At 38.7% G+C, this 25980-nt stretch overlaps 1 protein-coding gene across 4 annotated transcripts in view; it reads right to left on the bottom strand.

Annotated features, from left to right (window-relative positions):
* Positions 1-25559, bottom strand: part of adamtsl4 (ADAMTS-like 4) — a 63022-nt gene extending 37463 nt beyond the window's left edge. For 2 of the 4 annotated variants that reach the window (XR_014603217.1, XM_084089220.1), the window contains exons 1-5: positions 25311-25522; positions 22233-22302; positions 19020-19525; positions 17025-17670; positions 4105-4207 (exon numbers count right to left, since the gene is read on the bottom strand). Coding sequence is in view for 2 of the 4 variants with exons in the window: in XM_084089220.1 (XP_083945346.1) it covers positions 4105-4207; positions 17025-17670; positions 19020-19525; positions 22233-22302; positions 25311-25333 (1348 nt within the window). In the remaining 2 variants the exon portion in view is untranslated. Of the gene's footprint in view, positions 1-4104; positions 4208-17024; positions 17671-18980; positions 19526-22232; positions 22303-25310 lie in introns of all 4 variants that reach the window. The other 2 variants (XR_014603216.1, XM_084089219.1) reach the window with 2 other exon arrangements.
* Positions 25560-25980: the final 421 nt, after the last annotated feature.

Here is a 25980-nt window from a genome sequence, read left to right as displayed (position 1 = left end):
GCACATGATTTTAGTGTTTTACTGATGTTTCAGTGTGGACAAGAAACTTCTGGAAAATGTGCGTGTGTGAAAATGCTAATGTGGAGGAAGAGCATTTTTGAAATGCATTGAGATTAATGTAGCATTCAAGAAATGCATTTGACTCACCCTTACCCTTAAACCACAAAGCACTATTTTACAGTGTCACACCTACATCTCTGTTCTAGCTTGTACTTTTCCAAGTCATTTAGGAAGTGTGTATTGGCCCAATTCATGTTACATAATCTCCTCGGGATGAATCACTTGTTCTGAGGCAATCCTTTTATAAGTCACTTTGGATAAAAGCATTTGCTAGACGAATACATCAATATCAGTTGAATTACCCTTAAACAAACATTAGACTGAACTGATCTGTAGCTCAAAGCAAACAATCTACAGCAATCTATCCAAAAATAAAATGTGCCAAACATCATATCTGCATTGTATTGTATATGATTTCAATCAAATAAATTTTGATTATTTATTGTAATAGGATTAAAGCTGGCGCCCTATACTTAGGTTTGGAATAAATATCATGTAATCTCCTTTCTCCTTGTATAAAACTATTCCTTTAATGTCACACAAGCTTTTCCTCATCTATAAATGATTTACTGAATATGACTGAAAGCAGCTGCGAGATAAAGACTCTCCGAATCACGATGCGAAAAAGCTCAGTCATAAAAGATTCACAGATAACAGCAGCTGCAACAATTCATTAGCAGCACTTCATCAACAAATAACTTCAATGTTCAATGATCTAAATACAAGACTCAAGTTTCCAAATGAAGAATCTACCCAAACACAAAATTAAGGGTTCTTGATTTTGGCTGGTTTAAAGTACTTCTTCCTGCCTCTATGTATTAATGCTCATGGGTAGCCTAAATGGGTTCCATTCAAACCTTAACATTAAGAATTTTACTGTTATGTGTCAACAAGATTCAACAAGACATTTTCACCTGGCTAGACCCAATGTTTAGATCTGTTGTGGTATTTATGCAAATTAGCACATACATAATTAGATTATGCACCGTTTGTCCATGTTAACAAACAATTTCAAAAAACTTGTAATACAATTTTTGTTTGTCTTGATGTAAGTAATCAACTCAGTAATTTTCATGGTGATATCTAAAGGTTAAAATTTGTACCCTATTCACGTAAGAAAAAAATGCATAGGCGTATGAATAGGATATATTTGGGTCTTTTTCGAAACTTTTCCCTAATGGGATTCTTCGGGACTTTTTTTTCCCTTACTCAGGACATATTGAGGATACAAAATCAGTTGAGTTTGCTTCTGTTGCAATTTGTTCAACCTTTTTTCATAAAATGACTGGACTAAATGGAAGATTCTAAACTCAAGATTGTAATTCAAAATTCTAGTGTCTACACTCAAGATTGCAAACTCACGTTTCAAAGTTATAAACTCAAGACTTGAGATTCTATCTGAAGATTCTAAACTCAACATTAAGGATCCTTAACTTAAACTCAGTACGCATGATTCTAAATTCAATTTCAAGGTTCTACACTAAAGATTCAAGATTCTAAACTCAAGATAATAGATTCTAAACTAAAGATTCAGGGTTCTAAACTCAAGAATCAAGATTCTATACTCAATATTTAAAACGGCACAGATCTAAACTGAAGATTTAAGGTTCAGTCCTAAATATTTGTGGTCATCTGTCAGAGAGGGCGTCCCGCACACCATAGTGGGCCAGACGGCTCTCTCTCCTCAGTAGATTGAATGTCACTTCAGTAATGTCTGTCCTCACTTCCCCCTTTTTCAAGCCTCTCACTTACTATTCAGGCCTTTCTTCCTCCATTCAGGTCTTTCTCCTCTCATTCACAGACCCTTTCATCCCATCCATCCATCCATCCCGAACAGCAGCATTTTTCATTCGGTTGCTATGACTCCCTAACCTCTGTCCTCTCTGACTCCTCCTCCCTCATCCGATTTCCCCACTATAAGTCCCTCTTTTTCTTTCTCTCCTCTTTCTGTATTGTTGATTTATAGTCGTGGTCCGGTACGTGCATTCTGTCTCGGTGACTTTTATAAGGGTCCGTCACACATTCCTCTGTTTTTAACTCTGTGTTTCTCTTTAACTTCTCTTTCTCTATCCTTCTCTCTCACAAAGACGCTTTGCTTGTACAGTAATACCCATGACCCCTGTGGTCACCCCCCTCCTCCTTCCTTCATTCATTCTACATCTACTTTGTCTTCTTAAGGCTCAGGTCATTTACAGCCTCTCAAAAACGCCTTTATTCTTGCTTATCTGCTAGTTCTGAGCTTTCTGAGAATCACTGACTGTTTAAGGCCATGCCAGTCTAAACTGAATCTGTGCACATTTTTCAAATTTTCTACGCTGATTGTGAAGAAAAATCGGCAGAATTAGTTTAGAAATGGCAAAACTTGTTGAACAGAACTGAAAATACTCCACCATGTTGATTTGGTAGATAAAATAGAAGTGTAATCAATTTTTTTTTCTTTTTTTGTAATTTGAAATCAAAATTTAGTTAATATTTTCAGTATAGAGTTATCAAAATTTTTTCTCAACTTCTAAGTCATCTTCAAAAAACTTTAAAAAAGCATTCATTTGTGCTTTATATTTTGGCAAAAAGGCTTAAGAAGGCAGCATTTGGGAACACGGTTTGTGTCTAAAGTGCAGCTAAACTGCCGTTCAATAGTTTGAGGTCAGTACTTTTTTTTTGTTGAAAGAAATTGATACTTTTATTCAGCCAGGACACATTAAATTGCTGAAAAGTAACAGTAAAGTAATTTATAATGTTACAAAAGATGTCAGTTAATTAATAGTTTATAAACTGTAGTTACTACATTAATAGACTATATACAAACAGTGAGTTATTGCATTGAGAGAGTTCATTCAGTTCATTCATTGTCTCTGTAATTAACAAATTAGTATTGTTTAATTAGCTCATAGAAAGAGTTAGATAATGCTTTGTTAACTTATTAACGTAAATATTTCTCACTTTAGATTAGGCCACGGAAAATGGGAAAATGTGCTTTAAACCAAACTTTATTGAACATGATTTATAACTGCTTTGTTACCGTAAACTTATTATAAAGTGTTACCAATATTTCTATTTCAAATAAATGCTGTTCTTTTGAACTTTCTATTTATCCTGATTATCAACACTGATAATAAACAGAAATGTTTCTTGAGCAGCAAATCAGCGTATTATTATGATTTGTGAAGGATCATGTGACACTGAAGACTGGAGTAATGATGCTGAAAATACAGCTTTGATCACAGGAATAAATTACATTTTAAAATATGTTCAAATAGAAAAGAGTTTTATAATAAAATTGTAATAATATTTCACAATATCACCATTTTCACTGTATTTTGAATTAAATAAATGCAGCCTTGGTGAACATATGACACTTCTTTGACATAAAAAAAAAACTGTAATGACCCCAAACTTTTGAACGGTAGTGCCTTAAAATCTTTTCTAGGTAGCCAGCACACTAGGTTTTGGAACAGAGCTCATTTATGACCCTAAGCTGAATAAATAAGCTTTCAATTGATGTATGGTTTGTTAGGATAGGACAATATTTGGCCGAGATACAACTATTAGAAAATCTGGAATCTGAGGGTGCAAGAAAATCTAAATATTGAGAAAATCGCCTTTAAAGTTGTCCATTTCTGTTGGCGATTGTGCTGCATCCACTCACAAAAATAAATTTTTGATATATTTAAGGTAGGAAATGTACAAAATATCTTCATGGATCATAATCTTTACTTAATATCCTAATGATTTTTGGCATAAAAGAAAAATCCATAATTTTGACCCATACAATGTATTGTTGGCTATTGCCACAAATATACCAGTGAGACTTGTGACTGGTTTTGTGGTCCATGGTCACATTTGTACCTCACAACTTAACAAAAGAACATGGTCTGATAGTGAGGTAAATGGAAAATGTGGTGTGAGTAGATGTCCAGTAAACTTGATAATTAAACAATAAACTCCAAATGCTGCTCCACAAGGTACGAAGCAGGGTAATATTCCACCACACCTCTGTTATTGCTTCTTTTTTCCCTTTATACCCCTTCAATTTCCGTTTCTAACCTTCTGTGAAAGGCTCCCAGTCATACACGCGTCCCATAAACTCTTGACTGTTGAACGCTGCACACTGCTCAGCCCTGGAGTTTACTGGAGCACCTGGACATGCCTGGAGGGAGAGAGAGAGAGAGACTTAAGTTATAGTGTCTCACTTCGACAAGTATGACAATGTGTATGTCTGTGTGTGTGTGTGTGTGTGTGTGTGTGTGTGTGTGTCTGTGTGCAAGCTTTGGGTAAAACTGTGACAGAGAGTGATACATTGGCTACCATATGGAAATAATGGTGAACCTGGAAACACTCCCATAAATCTCTAGAGAGGGAGAGACAGACGGAGGCCAATGTTTATGGAGTCAGAGAAAGCCAAGAGCCCTGAAGAAGACAACGCGAAATGACACACATTTTAAGGAATGAAAAACTGACAAAACACTAGGGTTGAGAATTAAAAAAACCTTTTTGAAAAATAAAGTTTGTCAAAACAAGACTTAAAAACTTTGTTTGAAAGATTAAAAATAAGCACTGAATTCCATTCTTCCAAATTATTAACAGAACCATTAACCCTATAAAGCCCACTGTAGCATATTTGATCCACTAATTTCTAAGGCCTCAGCCAAAACTTTGCTGAAAAACCTGTTGCACACAATCTACTACATGCCTTCTGTCATCTGATTGATAGTTTATACTTTTTTTTTGGAAGTTTTTTGTATAATTGTAAAAACGTCCACCTTCAGGTCGTGATTTTTGTTGTGAAATCTTTACTGTTTTTATAAAGTAAACATAAAGATAACATTAAGTAACTTAGGTTTACTTGATTATCCATAAATATTTTTTTAATTTGAAAAAAATCATGTTAAAATTTAAATTCTTAAATTTTTTACATTTGTATTAAATATTATCATCTTACTTTTTGGCCACGTAATTATCAGCATCTGCAACAAATTATATATTTTTGCTTTGGACAAAACTGAGGTGTTTTTTCCTCCTTGACTATGAGAGTCATATTATATTAACACTATAGGCCCTGTTTTAACGATTTAAGCGCATGGTCTAGTTTAACGACGGGAAAAATGGTCGGCGCTCCCGGCGCATGGTCTAGAAGGGTTGTCCCTATTCTCTTAATGAGTAATGGGTGTGTTTTGGGCGTAACATGCAATAAACCAATCAGAGTCTCATCTCCCATTCCCTTTAAAAGCCAGTTGCGCTCGCGCCATGGCGGATTCACTATTTACATGGCGGAATTTGCAAGCGGAAAAACTGAACGCTTCTCTAGCGAGGAAACGGATCAGTTTGTGCGCAAGGTTAAAGCGCAAGCAGACCGTCTACGGGACAAAGTGTACGCACGTTGTGGACCCGCAGGTGCATATTACTAACGCACTCTTTTTGTTGATCAATGGCTCAGTCTATTTCAGTTGCCTCAAAATAGCAACGCGCCAACAATTCTATGCCTATGCCAGCAGCCTGTGGGCGAACAGATAGGCGCAAATGTATTTGCTATTTAAACAACATGGTGCAAGACGTGAAAATGATAACTGCGTCAGGCTGAAACTAGCAAAAAACACTTGCATCGTGCCTGACGTTGCATTGCACCGGGTGTATGATAGGGCACTATATCAGACTATTTGAGCCATAAAAGCCTGATGTATCAAATATGGTAGCAATTTTTTTTTATTTTTTAAGGATTAATAAAGTGTTCCATTTAAAAAAAAAATTCTTTTTACAATTTACAAGGTTAAGGAACTAGAATTGTTAAGTGGAAACTGAACCAGAATCGATAAATTCCTTGCAATTCCCAAACCACAACCATCAGGATAAAAACATATGGCATCATAAATCAAACCTATATCAGCATTGAGAGTGCAAGAGCACAGCTCTGGTTTGGACCAGATGCTCCTCTCAAGATCCACGTGTTCGTTCACGATGCCAATGACATCAGGAAACACTGCTTATTTTCTGTTGCCTTTTTCCTCTTCCTGTCTTTCCCCGTCCCTCTTGAACACGACAGGAACCACCCACAGTGGGAGAGATTAAGAGGAGGGATGTTGCAGGACACTAAAGCAGGAGGCGGGACAGGCAGAGGCAGCTGCGCGCCGAAACGAGGGTGAAATTAAGCAGTCGCAGGGTCACTGAGGTGTCAGACCGCAGCAGACATGGCCATTAATGACCAAACACTGTCGCATTAATGCACACACACACACTGCGGCTATCCACAAACCTTCCCTAAATATTTACAACACGTCTGCAACGTCTGAGTGTGTTTGCTCGGGAAAACTCTAGTTCCGTTTATTCAAGGGGTTTAGTGCTCATAGTCTTGATCGTTGATTTACTTTAATTAATCTGTGGTTTGGGCATAATTTTACGACATGCATATATACATACGTTTAATTAGGCTACATCAATGCTGACGAATATTTATAAACATTCAGAATATTGGGTAAGGTTTGAAGTGTTTGAAACCCCAGAACATATGATTGTTATGAATAAAGATATAAAATGACAAATAATAAAAATTCATTTATTTACCCTCATTTTGCTCTGAACCCAACTTTCCTGTTTTCCTTAGTTTCCTAGTTAATCTCCTTGGTTTATTAAACAAGTTCCATGGTTCCTAATTCCACACACCTGTTTAGTTTCCTAATCCACACAACCCCAGTCGATGGATATAAGGGTCTTCCCTAGCGAAAATTTTTCCTCCGAAAGCTTAATTTCTATTCTGCTGAGGAAAGAAAGTCATATATATGGCCTAGGGGTGAGTTAATAATCAGGAAATTTTGGGGTGAAATAAGTTAAATTATATTTTTGAAGTATGCTTTATGTAGTAAGAATACTAAAATCTATGCAAGCTTGTTTCCGCCATGGAATAAAAAAATCAAAAAGGTAATTGTGACTTTTTATCTCACAATTGAGGGCTGACATCTCGCAATTCTGTGAGTTTATGGACCCTATCATACACCCGGTACAATGCGGCACCAGGCACTAAGCAAGTGTTGTTTGCTGGTTTCAACCCGACGCAGTTATCATTTTAATGTCCTGCATCACATTGTTTAAATAGCAAATACATTTGCGCCCATCTGTGCGCCCATGGGCTGCTGGTCTGAAAACGAGGTGTGTTCTGGCGCATTGTTGGTGTGTTGCTATTTTGAGGGAACTGAAATAGACTGAGCCACTGACCAACTGAAACCTGGTCTAAAGTCAATGGCGCAATATTTTATTTTGCTATTTAAAGAGTGCGTTAGTAATGTGCACCAAAAGGCGGGTCTACAACACACGTACACTCTGCACACACAGGGGCGCGCAGCAGCACACAAACATTTTTAAATATTAAAAATAAAAGGATTACAATGTAAAAGATTATTATTGTGTACATAAAGATATGGTGAATCCGGCTTGTCCCGTAGATGGTCTGCTTGCGCACGGGTATTAATATTACTATTACGGGATATTGGCTGTTTATTAGTACTTATAAAGCACATATTAATGCCTTATTCTGCATGACCATTATTCTACATCTCTTAATCCACCCAATACCTAAACTTAACAACTACCTTACTAACTATTAATGAGCAGTAAATTAGGAGTTTATTGAGACAAACGTCGTAGTTAATAGAGAATATGTGTTCTTCAAACTAAAGTGTGACCAGTGGTTTTATATCCTTATTAGAATTATACAAGCTAAGCATACCGAATGAAAACAGCCAAAGCATTTGTGAGAACCGACCCAAAGGACACGTTTACTTGCTAAGAGTGCAGAAGGACGACACAGAGCTGATATATAGTGGATATTTACCAGCCAGAGAGTTCAGAGGAGCTCCTGTAATGAAGCAAAACTAGAACTCAAGCTGAGAGAGAGAGAGAGAGAGAGAGAGAGAGAGAGGGAGAGGGAGAGAGGGAGAGAGAGAGAGAGACAGAGAGAGAGAGAGGGAGAGGGAGAGAGGGAGAGAGAGCTAATGCTTTACTGCCTTTCCTTAGGCCACATTCACTTCCTCGTTAATAGGGCCACTGTCAAACAGGGGCACACACGGGTCAGACTGCATCTGCGCGCACACACACACAGACACACAGACACACACACACACACACACACACAAAATAGCAGCTCAATCGGATCTTATTACCAGGGGAAGCCAAGTGCTTACAAGCTCAGTGGGAAATCATGGTGTAGCGTTCACACACACACACACACACACACACACACACACACACACACACACACACACACACACACACACACACATAAATGAATGTATGGCAGGCTCAGATGCATCCATGGCGGATAGATGTGGTGGGAGCTCAAGATTTTTCTCACACATGTTGTGAACACTATAATGACACAACAGCTGTCACTCACTCACTCACTCACACACACACTTTCTCCACACACATCTTTCCTCTTTGTCCCTGAATACCTCATTCTTTTGTTTTTCTCAGTGTCCAGCTGACAAAAGCAGTTGGTCAGTGTAAACACACTTAACAAAGCAGCATGCTGAAACATGCACAAACACACTTCAAGAAAACAAGAAACTGAAACCACCTGAATAGACACAAATGAAATTATGTTTCTATGTGCACATATTCTATGTGCCAAACTTGCTGATATTGCAGATGCTGATATTTATGTGGTCAGAAAGTAAGATTAAATTCTGGTAGCTTGTAATGTATATTGATGAGATCTTTTTAACAGTATAGCGGACTGATGGCCCAGAGTATTTGTTTTTAATGATGTGGCGTTGTGGCTGGCAGGACGTTTCTGTGTGGTTGCTGAGGAGTTCTGAGTGATCGCTCAATGGTTACTTACTGGCCCAAGTCAAAAGAGTCCAACTAAATTTGATGTACAAACGGAGCAGGATGAGTTACTCAACAAAGCTGAATTCTTAGAGCAAGAGCCTTGAGCGAGAGAAGAAATAAGAGTAATATAAATAGTAATAGCGATGCTTGACTAATCAAACGCCACTAACTAGATTACACAGAAGCCCTCAGTGTATGTGAGAGTGTGTGAACATGTGGGGCTCATTTGTGCAGCACATAAAGAATGTTGGCTATACACTTCTTTCTTTGTGTCCACGTGTGTGTGTATGTGTGTGATGAAGTAACATACACGTGTTTTTAATATGTGGGTAATGACATACGTCTGTAAGTTTGTGTCTGTTTGTTTAAAACTAATGCAGAGTAAATCCAGCACGGATATGTATGTGTTAAACAAGGTTAGTCCTAAAAAGTGCAAAAATGATTTTGTGCTTCCTCTGTATTTTAGTCTTGATTTCCAGTACAAATATCTATAATATAACAAGTCCTGTTTTCTGAAAAATTTGTCAAAATTAAGTGACTTTTCACTTATTACAAAATATATCTGCCAGTGGGGTGCAAACAATAAACTTGTTTTCCCTTTGAAATAAGTTTAGTTTTCTTAACCCAATGGCAGATTTATCTTGTTTTAAGCATGACGAATTAATCTGGATCAATTTTCAAGTCTTGATTTTTTGAGGTTTAGTAAAATAGGTTTTCATGCTTGAATGTTATTTTTCACATATTTCACATTGTTGCAGCACCTCTCTTCCCAGTCTGTCAGTAACTCTTCCCAAAGCCAGCTATGGTCGCAAGTTCTGTCGTTACCAACACAATTCATCAGAACTCGCGACCATAGTTGGCTAACAATGCTTTTTGGAAACGCACCCCGGTTTAGTTCCTTTATGAGCACAATGTGCTCTGATTGGTCGACTGGACCAGTGTGTTGTGATTGGTCAACTGCTTTGAGGGTGTTTGGGAAATGTCACGCCCCTTACCAGTTTCACAAACTACTAACTAACTCAACCAGGCCACGCCCCTTTAATTTGCATATGACTTGGGGAGGAATTATTCAAATGAGGAATATTGTGACGTGTTCGTTCCCAGAAGTAAACTCAAGACTACAATGGAGGCGTTTCAGGGAGTTCAGAAACAGTGACACTGATATAGAGAAGAACTCCTTTTGGAGTGACTTTGTGCTCAAACAGTAACATTACACACTAAAGAAAGATGAACATGCATAAAAGCATACTAGGACCTTATTAAGTAAGTCTATCTTGATTAAAGGATATTTCGATATTTTTACTGGAAAACAAGACAAAAACTTTTTTTTTAGTAGTGTACAAAAAGAGAGAAGAGAAAAGAGAAGATGAGGGAAAGTCAGGGGAGGAGAACAGCTGTAAAACAGTGGGCCTTTACAAACCCAACCTGAAGAGAATAAACATGAACGTTTAGGCCTCCCACGAGGACAACTGAAGAAAAAGGCAGAAGGAGAAAGAGAATATCAACGGGAAACTAAATGAACTTATTCTGAAACACAAGTTCAGCTAATTTAATATTAAAGTAAATAAATTGGATAAACTGTTTGTGAAATACAATGCAAACAAAAGATTACAAAACCCCACAACGGAGTCATTTGCGGCGGGTCGTTTGCACAGGTGATGGACAGCTGTCCGAACAAGTCCCAGCTGAGATTTGAGCTCATTTCCTGACAAATTCCTGATATATTGTCCCATATCAGCATTATGGTCTAAATTCTTTAAATCCCCACAAAGGAAACTCTCTCCAACTCTTTAAAGCACAGGAATTCAGCAGCATCTGTAATGTATTTAAATTTGAAAACAGCCCTTCAGTATGAGGACAATGATTGGACAGGGACACGTCACATGATGTGCATTTGATAAAATGGACCCTCTGGTCATATTCAAAACGTTGTTAAAGGACTAGTTCTCCCAAAAATGCGAATTCTGTCATCATTTACTCATCCTCATGTCACTTCAAACCTGCATGACTGTATTAAAGAGACTTTTAACAGAATGTTGATGTTGCTCTTTTCCAGTTAATTTATTTTGGAAAATCGAGGGCGATTTTTTCCCCCTCACACAATGAATATAGTGCACAAGTTGAATGGACACTGTTATGGTGCTTTTCAGTGGATAATTTTTAGAGCATTACAGCCAGTATCCACGGAAATGAATAAATGGTGAGTAAATGATGACAGAATTAGCATTTTTGCGCAAACTATTGCTTTAGTTTAACATCGGAATAACATGTTGATATGTCAGAGTTTTTGTTTTTGCAGGATGACCATCACATATTTTCAGATCACGTGTTCAAATCCCTGAGTTTTCTCAGTCAGCATTTGAATCATATGGTAAATTTGAGATGAGTTCCCTCTTTTGTTTCTGAAAGGCCATTGTGAAGAGATTTAGCCTTTGACACAGCAATGTAAATGTTTATTTAGCAAGTGCTGAGCCCACCCTTAGCTCAGTGACTTCACACAGAAAGACCTTTCTCTTTCTTTCTTTACATCTTCTTTCTCTTTTACACATTCCATTCCTCTTCTCTCTTTTTCTTTCCATTCCCTCTCTCAGAAAAACTCTCATCTTTTTTCCTCATTTCTGCTTCACTCCAGGCTCTCTTTCCCTCTATCTGTTTTTCTGCCCACTCTATTTCTGGAGAGTGTGTGTGTGTGTTTTAAACAGTGCCGTCTTTCACTGCGTTACAGCGTAACTGTGTCACACCCCCCAAAAGCCCCTTCGCTCCACTCCTCTATTTCACTTCCTCTCCTCCTCTACTCTCAGTTCCCCACTGCTCACACACACAAAGTACACACACACACGGATGATAAAGTACATATAATTATAATTTAGTATTCCTCCAAATAGAATGCAGTACACCCAATAACATTCCTGAGATATCTAACCCATAATAAAAACACACACGCGTGCACGCACACGCACACACACACAGAGAGAGAGAGAGAACAAGCTATTGCACAGTGTAGCACTAATTACGAAGAAAATTTCAGATTCAGATACTGAAATATAAATATTGACTAATATATCATTCACATTTGATTAATGAAGGAATTCAGCATTCAGGATGTAACTGACCTTATATTGAAGAAAATCTTGAGGTTGACAAAATACTAATATTTTGTACACATGCATTTAGCTTTTCTGGTATTGCTCTGTAGCTACTAAAATACCTACTTGAGGGAAATTAACAAAAAACCTTAAACAATATCTTTAGATTTTGTATGACAGTGTTAAAATATGATAGTTATGACATAAATATAAGTGAAATAACCTAAACAACAACAATAACAACAAAATGATTGAACACCAAAAAGTTTTTTTTTACATAGCATATGGAAAGACCTTCAGGATGAAGACTGACTTTAATTTTGCATGATTTTAATATTTTTTTCACAAATATCAGACTGTGCTGACAAAAAAACAGAAAAAAAAAAAAAAAACAGCTGTGAAACCAGATAATAGGGGTCTGTATTTTTAAAACAAACCTATTCCTTCTTTCAGGACATAACTTAAATATGTGTTTAATATAACATTAGGGAAAGTAAAACAACAGTGAGAGCGTGATAGAGAAATAGATAGAGAGATAGATAGATAGAGAGAGAGAGAGAGAGAGAGAGAGAGAGAGAGAGAGAGAGCACAGATGGTCATCAAGTTCTCTTAAGTGTTCAGAAGCTCCACATCCAGTCAAAGCATGTGAGTTTGTCTTTCTATGACCAGTAATCTCACAGTTCCCTCAACACACACTCCAGACTGAGATAAACACACACACACACACACACACATACATACACTGTTATGTATAGCCAAACAGCCCTCAGAGCGGCCAATAGAGAACTTTTCCTGGGTTCCACCTCTATGTGGAGTTCCAGTGCCCAGTTACAACCCAAGTGTTCAGTTGTTAAAAAGTTCTTAGCAACCATTTCACTGAAAAAAAAATGATGAGGCCTCACTGCTGACAGAATGGGCTTTCAATAGAACTTGGCTGCCTATGCAGTAGAAAGGCGAAAACTTTTTAGAGAAAACAGAGAAAAAAGGCTGTTGTCTTCCCTTTTGTCAAATAGGTAGAAAACTTCAACACCCATAATGCACTGGGCATGTTGCCGTCCATGGCATCCGAACACCACACTCCGCACATACAACAAGGGTTGCCAGGTTTGTGTAACAAAACCAGCCCAATTGCAATTGGACTGCAAACGTATCACGCAGACAAAAGAGCGTACGGCCCGAGCGAACTCGGAACCACACACTCACAACGACAAGACTGTGCTGTTACCAAACAAGAACAAACTAGAGCGAAGTGACAGAACCCTGACAACGTGTTGTAGGCAGTAGCTAAAGGCTGCAAAGAATCATAAATATGGAGAGATCACCGCAAAAAAAACCCCTTCTTGTTTATAGTCAACTTTTAGAACTGGATGACAACGAACAGAGGGAAAAAAATGGAAAGAAAGTGCCGGTCCGTCAGTTCCGCCCAACTCCCCGAAGCAAAACGCCCTCGCGAACAGGGAAGAAAGCTGTTGCCATAGTGTTCCATTTTTACCATAATGCTGTTTAATGAGCAGACAAAGTACGATACAGTTTTCAGTGATAAACATACGCTTGGAATAAGACATTTTGTTAATAACCCTCTGTCGATCCGACTGTCTGTGGGCGGAAATGTAAAAATGAGGAAGTAATCTGTAGTTTTCATGAAAGCCTTGGAGCTGTCAAAAGACTTTTGCTGACAAATAAATGTGAATTTCTCTGTCAAGATAACACAGAGAAAGAGTAAATTAGTAGTCATTAACATTTACTACCGACATTGTAACAATACAAAGCGGGTTGAAAATCTGTGAAGTTACACTTAAAGGAATTAGTACAATTCTAAGGAAATGGCTGACTGAGCATTACTGTAGATCCTTGTGACTGATCACTTGTGATTTATACTGCTGGCAAAAAAACAAAAAAACATAGCTACCTAAATCCTTACCCTGCAGGCACAACACTTCAAATCTAGTTTTGTGGAGTTGCATTGCACATCTCACTTGAGTGGGAGATGTTGTAACTATTACAATAACAAATATCTAATTCTGTGCTGGACAGAAACTATTGTGAAATATTTCGCTTAAACGCTTAGGTAAGTGCAATAGATAAGATGTTGTAATGTCTCTGAAGGAATCCCTTGCCTCAGGGATTTTAGGCCCTCACGTTCAACCACTTAAAGACACGAATCCCTTGTGAAATTACATGCATGTTGATTGCAATTAATTCAAAATATCCTATAATTTATATTAAATGCAATTAGGTGAACTTTAGAATGCTATTTTGATCACCTTAAGTAGGACTTATGTTCATCTTTATATGTAATTAAAAAAAAGAGTACTTCTTTGAAGCACGACAAATGATTGTTGAAACATATTGATTTAAAATGTACTTTAAAGTATATATTTTTTACTTTTACATTTTTAAAAAAGGACACTTAAATGTGTTAAGAAACAGTCATGGAAGTGTACTCTCTTTAAGTACACTTAAATGTGCTTTTATTTCAATAATATTATATTATCTGCAAGTTCAGTTCATACTTTTAAGATTTGAAGTACACTAAAAGTGCACGTTAAAAACAATTAAGAAATGAAAATTCTTTCCTCCAGTCTGTCTTTCAGAAGATGCTGAGCAGAATGTCAGAGCTGCTCTTTTCCATACAGTGAAAGTGAGGAATAGTAATTTATACTGCAAAGCTCCAAAAAGCACCATGAAAGCAGCTTGTATGACTTATGCGCATATGAAAATAATAGTGGCTGACATGAGGGTGAGTAAATGACGACAAAGATGTCAAATCTGGGTGAATTCTTCCTTCGTTTTCATACAACGGGACTAGACAAACATGGAAAACAATGCAGCTGAAGCAAACCTGCACCCAGAGATCTTGTTCAGATTTCAGCCCAAAAGAGAGACGTGTCCCGGTAACACAAACATTGTTTGGATGTATCTGAAGTAATCCTTCTAAAAGTGTGTCACTCATGTTTGGTGTGTGTATCACGCCACCAACAGCAGGAAACTGCTTTACCACATCAACTTGACTACAGTTCAAAAATGACTAACTCTGGTTTTGAGAGCTGACATGCTGCCCTGGGCCGCTGGAATGGCTCAGAGATGTATAATATAACCACCACCCAGGCTGATCCTGGAAAGTTGGATTAAAGGGAACTGGGTGATTTATGATTTGCAAAAGAATCTGGCTCTAGTGAGTGTTCAACAGGGGAGTGAGAACGAGACTCAGCTCAAATGAACCAGGTCAATCTGGAAGGAAAGTTGAAGAAAAAGGTTCTGAGAGATGAAGAGATAGATGGAGAAGCGGCTCCTGGAAGAGGGGAAACCCAACCCTTTGACGTGATGAACGCTAAAAGTGTTTGATGAAATCTTTCAGAAAAACAGCGGTAATTACTACTGGCTTCATTTATGTCAGATGACGAACTTTCACCAAACTGTGGTTAAATCAGGGAGGTTGATGTCGAGCAAAACAGCGTTTTGAGTTATACTATGGGACTTTCCAATGGGAACATTTTAATTGCACATTAGTGCAAGTGAAACAGTGTCACACTAGACCTACAAGCATATTTAAAGCTGTTATATAACCAAACAGAATGACAAAAATCAAGAGTCTCCTCATTTACCACTGGTCAGTTAGCCCTGCTCCAATATAACACCATTGGTTGAGCCAACATTGCTGGCTGAGCGGATAGTCTGACATCATTCATAAACACATGCAAACTCCATTTCAGCAGATGAAGTCATTATATGAATGGTAAATATTTGGTATTAGAAAGCCTGAACCAGATTAAACTCAGATTAGCCCATTTATAAAGCCAGTTAAAGGACCCATTTTTTGCCATTAACTATATTATTTGGAGTTTCCTGCACCAAAACAGGCACAATTTATTTATTTATTTTTAAATTCGAGAACTTCCCAAGCTCTTTCTGACCCATAAAATTAATCATGCTGTTATTGCTGCATTTGACAAATGACCGCTCTTATGACTGGCTAACATCAGTGTCCCAATAAAGTTCCAACGTCAGCCAAGAGCGCCAAGCATATAAATAAATACTGAATACACACTTATTTATGACTGTCATATGTTAATCAAGACATTGCAATCATAATGATTTCTTAATGAGCCATTTTTGTAGCTTATAGAGTTTGTGGAGCTTTGAGTTCTGAAAGTTAGGGTTAGATTTTTATTATTTTTATATATATATCATTTTATTACCTTTATGGAAAAGAAGTGCACTTAATTATAATGATGGTCCACTTGTAGTGTGTGTATATATATATATATATATATATATATATATATATATATACACATACAGTTGAAAAGTTGAAATCATGTTTTTATAATCATCTGTAGTGTTTTAAAGAAGTACTTGCTTATATTTTTTAACTGTAGTGTGTAATTCGATATTACATGTAAAGTTAATATAAAGTTAATATTGCAACTTCATTACAACTGTGTAATCAAAAGTTTCAAGAGAAATGGTAATAAAGTTCATTTTAGTTAACAACAAAAAAATGCTTGTCGGTATTCAGCAATACACTTTAACCATATTTCAAAGACAATAGAAGTAATCATGAAATTACAAGTAAAGATGTACTTAAGTCCTACTCAAAACAATCACCATAACTTTCAGTTAATTGCATTTAAAGGTAGGGTTAGGCAATATACTGGTTGAAACTCTTTTCACATCTTGATAGAAATCAATAATAAGAGTCTAAATATTAAATAATGTACATATATCTGTCATGTTTATGGACATATGGAGTTTGTAGTCTTGACCTAGTTTCTCAGTTCGTTTGATTAGTCATTTCGCTCACCTGTTGTTATTTAATTAGCTCATATCCCTGGTGTATAAATATTTAATATTTCTTAATCTTAATATTTAAGTAATAAATACTCTTTTTAAAAGTATGCTAAAGTGTACTTCTTTTTCACAAGTGTTCAAAAGAGAACATTTTCCATGATTTGGTCCCTTTAAAGTTTTAAATCTAAATCTTGATGTTAAAAAACGAAACACCAACAACAGAAATCAAAATCCCATGTATTACATATGTCCAGTTTGTGGCGGTCTCACCTGTAGACTGCACCTGCGATACTCTCTGTCCCCGCCAGAGCATCTGTAGTTGGGGGCCGATGCCGGAGGCCTCCAGTCCCTCTCGGCTTCGTTTCTGGAGGGCTGGGCAGCGTTCTGCAGGACCCAGGGCTCAGGGTTTGGGTTTGCGGGTGTCTGGACGCCGTAGGGAGGAGGGTCTCTGGGAGTGTGCGCTCGGTGGATAGTGTGCGTGTAGGAGTGTGGGACTTGGCGAGAAGCGCGGCCCTCGATGCGTCTGTCACGGGCCGCGTGCCTCTGGGACAGGGGCCGTGAATGTGCGATTCGATCGCGTTCCCGCACTCTCTCGGCTCGTCTGTGCGGCTCTCCATCGGCTGCAGCTTCACTCTCCACTTCTACTGCTGTGGAAACCGCCTCCGTCTTCTTTTCAGCCTGGTCTTTCTCTTTTCGTTCTCTGTTAACATTGGCCACATCTGTAATAGCTTTTTCTACTTCTCCCTGTGTTTTGTCCACATGTGAGCTGGAGTTCACACCGAGAGCATCGAGACTTTCTGCGGTGGTGGTGTTGTGGTGATGCGTGTGGCGCGCATGCCGATTTTGTCTGTGTAGAGGAAGAGAGAATGGCACTCTGCCATACCCAAACTGTCCAGGGCGAATAGAAGAACTAGACCTGGTGTGACGGGGACAGACAAAACATGCCGTGAGTATGCTAGAAACAGGTCTGCACGACAAATATAGCATTAGGGATTTTAAATGGGCTAAAAAAAACATGTTAGACATGAAGAGATCAAAGCTAAAATAATAAAATGTCATGTGACACTGAAAACTGGAGTAACAATGCTGAAAATTCAGCTTTGTATAACAGGAATACATTTTATTATTTATTATTTTATTTCTACAAATTTTCTAATAGGAAACAGTTATTTTAAATTGTAATACTATTTTCCAATATTACTGTTTTTACTGTAATTTTGAGCAAATAAATGCAGACTTCGTGAGCATAAGAGTCTTCTTTCAAAAACATTAAATCTACCAAACCCAAACTTTAGAACAGCAGTGAAATACTTAATTATTAATTATAATAAAAAATATAATTATTATATACAGAAGATTTTATTATATATATAGTTTTATATATATATATATATATATATATATATACAATATTGTAACAGTTAGAAATGTTTGGAATTGTGTGAATGTGAAAGAAGTGAATATCTTCATTCATAATGCACAATATAACCCTAAACTGGCCACTGAAAAGCCCTGTATCATGATCTTCACATGCACTTGGGTATAGGTGTAGTAAACGACAAAGCTTCGCCCATTCCTTGACTCAAAAGCATGCAGCAGATTCAGACTATGGGCCAGATTTACTAAATGGCAAATTAGCGTGAGAGCGTAAAATCCAGAAAAGTGCATACGGGAGTGGAAAGTTCTGTGCTTGATCTACTAACGACGCGCAAATTAAAGAACACTGATGCAGCCGGATCATTTCCATAATGACCAACACAGTCCACCAAGAGAAGCGCAAATTAGCATCTGGTTTAAGCTTTTTTTGGGCAGTAAATAATGGCGCAAATACCAGTTAATTGACAAGCACAAACCTTAGTAAATCACCTTGCAAGATTCATTTAAATAAATTTCTCTCATAAATTTTGCATCTCAAAGCGAAACTCCTAAAAATGCTCGTGCAATAATGTCAGCCGCAAAAATAACTGTGCCCGCGACTTTTTAACACATTTTTTTCACATCGTTTCTTTAGTAAATACTGACAGTAGTTTTTTTTTTTTTTTTAAAGAGAGTTTGCGCTGACACAAGCTGTTAGTAAATCTAGCCCTATATTTTTTATTTAAATCACAACCTTTTGTTGGTCACATTGCAATTTTTATTTTATTTTCATTGTAGAGCCCTATCTATGAATGAGCTATGCTCATGTAAACAGGAAGGTCCCCACTAACGACGACCAAACCTGCTCACCTTCTTACAGACGCTGGATCCCTATTGGTGGAAACTGACCTCCTGCTCCCACTGCCTACAGCTCTTCCGTGACTGGACGACCGTCCGGGAACTCTCCCGTAGGGAAGAGAAGAGGACGAGGAAGGTGATCGGTAGACTGAAACCGGCTCCTGATTGGGAGGGCCGAACTGCACTGGCCCAGCGCCACCAGCTTCATTTCGGTAGAGCGGTATCCCAGGATTCTGATTGGCTGAGAGAGGTGGGGAAAAGAACGGAGGCCTCTCAGCGCCCCCTGCTCCATATGGAGGCGGGTCGTTGATGGGATACAAGGAGTTGTAGTAGGGTCTGACTGCAGAGATCACAGGAGTGTTATTCGGGACACCCGGTGGAAGATAAGCTGGTCTGTTCCACACAAGAGACGGGGTTTGGGGCGGCGGCATGCACTGTCTCCTCCTCTCAGACACGCCCACTCCACAGCTCTGTGAACACTCCTCCCACGTACTCCATGGACCCCACACCCCTTCAAGCACCTCCTCCTCTGCCTGACGAGACTGTCGTCCTGGCGCCTGTCAAAGGAAGGACTCATAATTAAATAAGTTGTTGATCTGTGCAAAATATGCAACATGCGGGATATGCAAAATATACCGTAGGGTACAAATGTCTGAAACCACACTGGGTCCTATCATACACCTGGCGCAATGCGGCGCAACGCAAATGTTTTTGCTAGTTTCAGCCTGATGCAGTTATCATTTTCACGTCCTGTGCCATGTTGTTTAAATACTGTAGCAAATGCATTCGCACCCATCTGTGCACCCATGGGCTGCTGGTCTGAAAACGAGGTGTGTTCTGGCGCATTGTTGGCGCGTTGCTATTTTGAGGCAACTTAAATAGACTGCGTTCAATTCAGTTGAATTGACCAACTGAAACCTGGTCTAAAGTCAATGGCACAATATTTTTTTTGTTATTTAAAGAGCGCATTAGTAATGTGGCCTATAGGCGGGTCCACAATGCGCGTACACTCTGCTAATTAAACACACAGGGCAGCAGCACACAAACATGCCAAATATGAAAAATATTATTGTGTACATAAAGATATGGAGAATCCGGCTTGTCCCGTAGATGGTCTGCTGCTTTAACCTTGCGCACGAGCAGATCCGTTTCCTCTCTGGAGAAGCGTTCAGTCTTTCCACTTGCAAATTCCACCATGTATATAGCGAATGTGCCATGGCGCGAGCGCAACTGGCTTTTAAAGGAAATGGGAGATGAGACTCTGATTGGTTTATTGCACGTTACGCCCAAAACACACCCATTACTCATGAAGAGAATAGGGACAACCCTTTTAGACCATGCGCCGGGAGCGCCGACCATTTTTCTCGTCGTTAAACTAGCAAAAGTGGATTCGGACACGCCCTCAGTGCACTTGCGCCGTGCACTTTAGACCATTCGCTTAGATCTTTAAAATAGGGCCCACTGAATGCTAAATCTCATTTCATTTGAAGCTTAAGCTTTTTGGAGATTCTCTCTCAAATCATGCTGAAAAACATGATCATCAAGTTTTGTTAATGTAGCTCCAGTGCTGCTGTCATTACAATAAAATAATTAAAAAATTGTATAAAAAAAAATAAAAAAAATTTTTTTCATGTGTGGTATCAGACCCTATTGTGCATATACGTATATACACACACACACACATTACATTGCACCCTGGGAGCTAAAACTGAAATCTAATAACCAGCTGTAATTAGAATAATTTAAGGAGTCTGATCAATATCAAATTACATAGTGTAATTCAATTCAAATCACAAGATTTAACAAGAAAGGCATGAACACTTGAAAAAGACATAATAATTCCCACAAACCACACCCAAACAAAAAGCAAGTTGAAGCATATGTCCTGTTCCATAGCACTCTGTCATGACATTATGACTAAGAAAAGAGGCATAATTAAACTAATGGCGTGTGCTGCATGAAGAAAGAGGCTGGACTCTGGAGTTCAGCCCAGTGCAGTGACATTCTTTACAATGCTGGACGCAGATTCGATCTAATTCCAGTTACTTACATAACCTTGTTTCATCAATCAGGAGCGAAGAATTTGAGCGTCTGCAGGGCAGGCAGAGGTAGAAGGGAAGAGTCCAACAAACAAAAGAATCCATTGAGTTCACAAAAATAGGGGGGAAAACAAGCGAACAAGGCCTGTAATGCACCTCTGATCCTGTTCAAACTGCAATCAAGGGCACACAACGCCAAGCCTGTATTTGCATTCGTGTGTGTGTGTGTGTGTGTGTGTGTGTGTGTGTGTGTGTGTGGTGGACTAACAGACAGACAGACAGACAGACAGACAGACAGAGAGACAGATAGACAGATAGATAGATAGATAGATAGATAGATAGATAGATAGATAGATAGATAGATAGATAGATAGATAGATAGATAGATAGATAGATAGATAGATAGATAGATTGTTTTTGGAGCTGTATTTCTCTGCAGTAGCCAGTGTAATCTGTGTGTGTGTGTGATTTCCTGCCTGTTATAACATCTAGCATGCAGCGCTGTTTGAAATGCAAGGAAAAACAACAAACTCATTTCTAGTTTTCTATGGCATTTGTCTTTCTACAATAAACCGTTGTTGTTCTAACTGAAATAGAGCATAACAGTGTGCTGTACAAACTACACACACACATCAACTCCCAGCGGGAGTCTGCCACTGCATCACTGCTGTAACTCTGGTGGGCCTTGTGTGTGTGTGTGTGTGTGTGTGTGTGTGTGTGTGTGTGTGTGTGTGAACACGTGCATTAATGCTCACTTGTTTACATGCGAGTGTGATTTTGTCACACCAACGCCCAACTCATGCTCCCAAAGGACAATCCCACATCAGAGGCCAGATGACCAAACAATGGAAAGATCATCTCATAATTTAATGGTCAGATGCAGCACTGACCGCAGGGGCAGATAGAGTTTATCTGCGCTTCTCTCAGAGCCACAGAAGACTCATTCAGCTTCAGCTGGTCAGATGAGAGACCTCCACAAACATATTGTGCAAATCTTTCTACCAACCATAGAAGAAAAAACAACAACCAGACTTGCACTGAAGGACACCATAATAAAACTGGACTCAGAAAACCCTAGTAACACCTTAACAACTGTATAGCAACACCCTGTCAACCACTTGGGCACTCTGTAAAAGCCAAGCATGCAAATGATGCAGTGTTTCTTTAGACATGTTCTCTCAGTTCTCCTGTCAAATATAAAATCATCATCATCTTCGTCACTCACCGGCTTTTCTGCTTCATCAGCTGTTGTTAAGGGCAGCAGAGTCAGTACACAACACCAAAACGCACACAATCTGTGAGGAAGAGGAGACATGTTACACATATGAAAATGAATATTTAGAAGTAGAAGAGTAATAATATTTCACTTAATTCATGTTGTGATGTTAAATGAAACTGTGATAAGACACTATGTAACACATGATTAGCACAGTATATGAAAGTGTTTAGGGTTAACAAGAAGCTGGTTAGATTAATCTCTGGACAATTAGGAAAATGTGTAAACAAGCCGATGAGTTCCAATACTTCTCAAAGGCTTTCCCAGAATTCCTTCTGACAGACGATTCTCCACCCTGCCTGGCTCCTATTGGCAGTCTCCTCTGGATATTACTTTTCCTCAAAACATTCTCATATCAACCACATTCATGCTGCCGTTTCATAACAAAACGCCTTCAGCTCACATGCAAAAGGTTCTGGTTGGGGTTCTGGTTAAAATACTTTGATACCAAAAACTTGATAGTATTTATGAAAACTGATTATAAACAAAATTGCAATTACAAAATTTTAACCCTGTGGGCACAAGTAATCGTAAGGGTTTTTTGCACTTGAAACCCTGTAAATGGAATCCTGGGTAATCTTGCTTAACGTTTCGCATTGCTCATAATTTACAAGGGTTAACAATTAATCCTGTGTATTCATAAGCTGCAGTTTCACACTGCACATTCCAAAATTCCTAGACTGGGTTAACATCCATATTTGCATATTAGCGTTGTCAGTGTCTGATTGGATGAATGCAGCACACGACTTGTTTACATTACGCATCCTCATATTATACACTGCTGACTGTACTATCAATTTTATTCTGAATGGACTTTTCGGACTATAAAGGTAAGAATGAAATGGTCTCTTTTTCACTCCAGCTGTTGCATTGTGAGTCACCATTTGACGTTGACAGCAAAAGCAGTGCTAACCCTGCTTCCATAACCCCGGGTCAAAAGCAGTGCTAACTCTCCTTCTAAATTACAAGACAAAACGTTCCTTTACCTGGGGGTTTTGAATGACGATAACCCAGGGTTAAACCCTGTAGATTATCTTCTTTGCCCTGTATTAGCAATTAATCCTGAGTAGGTTTCAAGATTTCACGTTGTATATTCTAGTAACTTTAGGCTACTTGACTTGGGGTAAGGACCACTTTTCACACTAAAAGTGCAGCTTTTAACCCTGGTTAATGAAGCAAGGTGAATTGTGGTGCCAAAGATATACAGTGTGAAACAATGCGGTGTCACTGTGTTACAGCGAGCTCTTGCAAGACAACTAATTATAAATACCCGTTAGTGGATAGGATCAACATATGAGGGATGCTCGAACAGTGACAGCAAATGCATTGATCATGGTTTATGACAAGACAGTGTTATTTATTATGGGATTAATGTGATGACATTGGACAAGCAGTTAAAGGCCTTTTTTAAATGCACATCATTTTCCAATTATTCTGTTTAAACTTTTGATTGGACATGTGCAGATATAAATGAATGTTCACTTAGCTACATATTTCAGCTGTTTTATTAAGATTTCCAGAAATCAGAATATTGGTTCAATCTGATTATAGCAACTATGACATTTAGGTACACAGTCAGAATATTTAAATACAAAATATCAAGTGTGTTTGTATTTTTCTTGTGATGAAATCAACCCAGAAACCATGTTACTCTCTAAATAGCAATCAAGTCTGAAAGTGCATGAGAACTTTGTGGTACAACAGAGGCTAAAAGCTTAAAGCTATAGCTATCTGCTTGTATAGGCTATATAGGAATTAGATAGGAGGGAAATTGTTTAGGTTACACGAAGTGAAGGTAATAGACTAATTTCAAAAAATTCCTGCTATTACACTCTAAAAAATGCTGGATTGTTTCAATCCATGTTTGGGTCAAATATGGACAAACCCAACCATTGGATTCAATTTTTAAACCCAAGCTACAATTGAGTTTGTCCGTATTTGACCCAAACATGGGTTGAAACAACCCAGCATTTTTTAGAACACACAGTAGCCTACAGCACAGCGTCTGGGACACAAATCACTTGGCAATTTGTCTCAAGAGAACATGAGGGTTGTTTTTGTACCAGTAATGTTTATCTGCTTAATAAATTTCCACATAATCTGGGGTTTACTATTAGTATTTCAGAACAGTGTAAAATGATGCATGACATCTTGAGTGCAGCCGCAGACCCGTAATCATAGATGTGGGTTAAAGCGGCGCACCACGGAAACCTCAGGGACCATCGGGCCAGAACTACAGAGACCCAGCGCGCGGAACAGGGTCACTCAAGCCGCAGTAACGACCCCCCGCCTCCGGCCACGTTTCTCACCACACCGCTGGAGTCTATAGGAGAAACCCGCCACAATGCCTGCGTACTTAGAAGAACTACACAAGTGCTCTGCTTCAACTAGCTCTTTAAACGCGCCAAATAATCCTAAAGGAATGTTTGTGGATCAGACTGCATCCCTCTTAAACTGAAAGAGTTTAATTGATTCTTCTTTAAGCCCATTAGGATCTATTCCATTCTTTAAAAAGGTTCTTTATTGGCATCTGGTTCAATAAAGAACCTTCAACATCCATTCCACAAAATGTTCTTTATAGTGAAACAAAAAATTCATTCGATTTTTAAAATGTTCTTCACATTAAGACAAATGGTTCTGTTAAGAACTGTTAACTGAAAGATTCTTTGGGAAACAAAAATATATATATTTTATAGCATCGCTGCAAAACGATTCAGTTATTTATTTGTGTGAACCGCCGTCCATGCAGCCTACTATTACATTTATATAGGCTACAGTGCCGCCCAGTCCAGTTGTCTGATCTGGTCGAGAGCAGTCGTAATTCTTGCGGTTGTGATCGAGCCCGACTCGAACCCGGGACAGAATTCCTTCCTCCGTCCCCTTGCGCCCGGAGCCAGTGGACACTTACCGTCTCTCCATCCGATACTAAAGTCCCAAACCCGCGCGTCAGTGTGGCGTGCTGTCATTCCGCGTGATGTTGAGTGCATGTGTTTGTGTTTGTGTGTGTGTGTGTGTGTGTTAGCCTACCTGTTCACAGATCCAGTCCTCATGCTCTCCTCCTGCGCGTGAACTCCTCACACTGGCGTCCGTCGCGCGTACTGATCCGTTCTGCGTCTGAGTTTGAGAAAGGGCGACAGGGACAAACACAAGATCCACGGAGTTGCTTGGCGAACTTTGCCTCGTTTCTTCAGACTCGTTCTCTATTCTGTTACACACTCTCTCACACACTCCCCTCGGGTAAGAGAGGGAGGGGTGTAGTTTTTTTTTCTTTCTGTCGTTCACCCTACAACTTTTTTTTTTGTCCTTGTGTAAAGCTGGTGTGACGCTGGACAGCTCGGGGGCCTGTAGGGGCCACACTGACAATATGCCTCTCTCTCTCTCTCTCTCTCTCTCTCTCTCTCTCTCTCTTTCTCTCCATCTGTTTTTCTCTTTCCCTCTCATAAAACTCCATTCCTCTTACTGGTTTCTCTTTATTTCATTTGTTCAGTCCGACACACCTGTACATGTGTCATCACTTTTCACATCAGTATCACACAGATAACACAGCACAATTAATAGAGCATAATGTTTACTTTTAATATCACCACATAGCGGATACTATAGAGTTAGCTCTTTTTTTTACCCTATTTCTCAGGCTGGGTTTATTACTGAAAATCCATTTTTGTACACACACTGACCTTTTGACCAATAATGGGGC

Source organism: Abramis brama, assembly GCF_963993115.1.
Source record: "Abramis brama genome assembly, chromosome: 17".
NCBI lineage: Eukaryota > Metazoa > Chordata > Actinopteri > Cypriniformes > Leuciscidae > Abramis > Abramis brama.
This window is presented reverse-complemented; position numbering and strand designations above follow the sequence as displayed.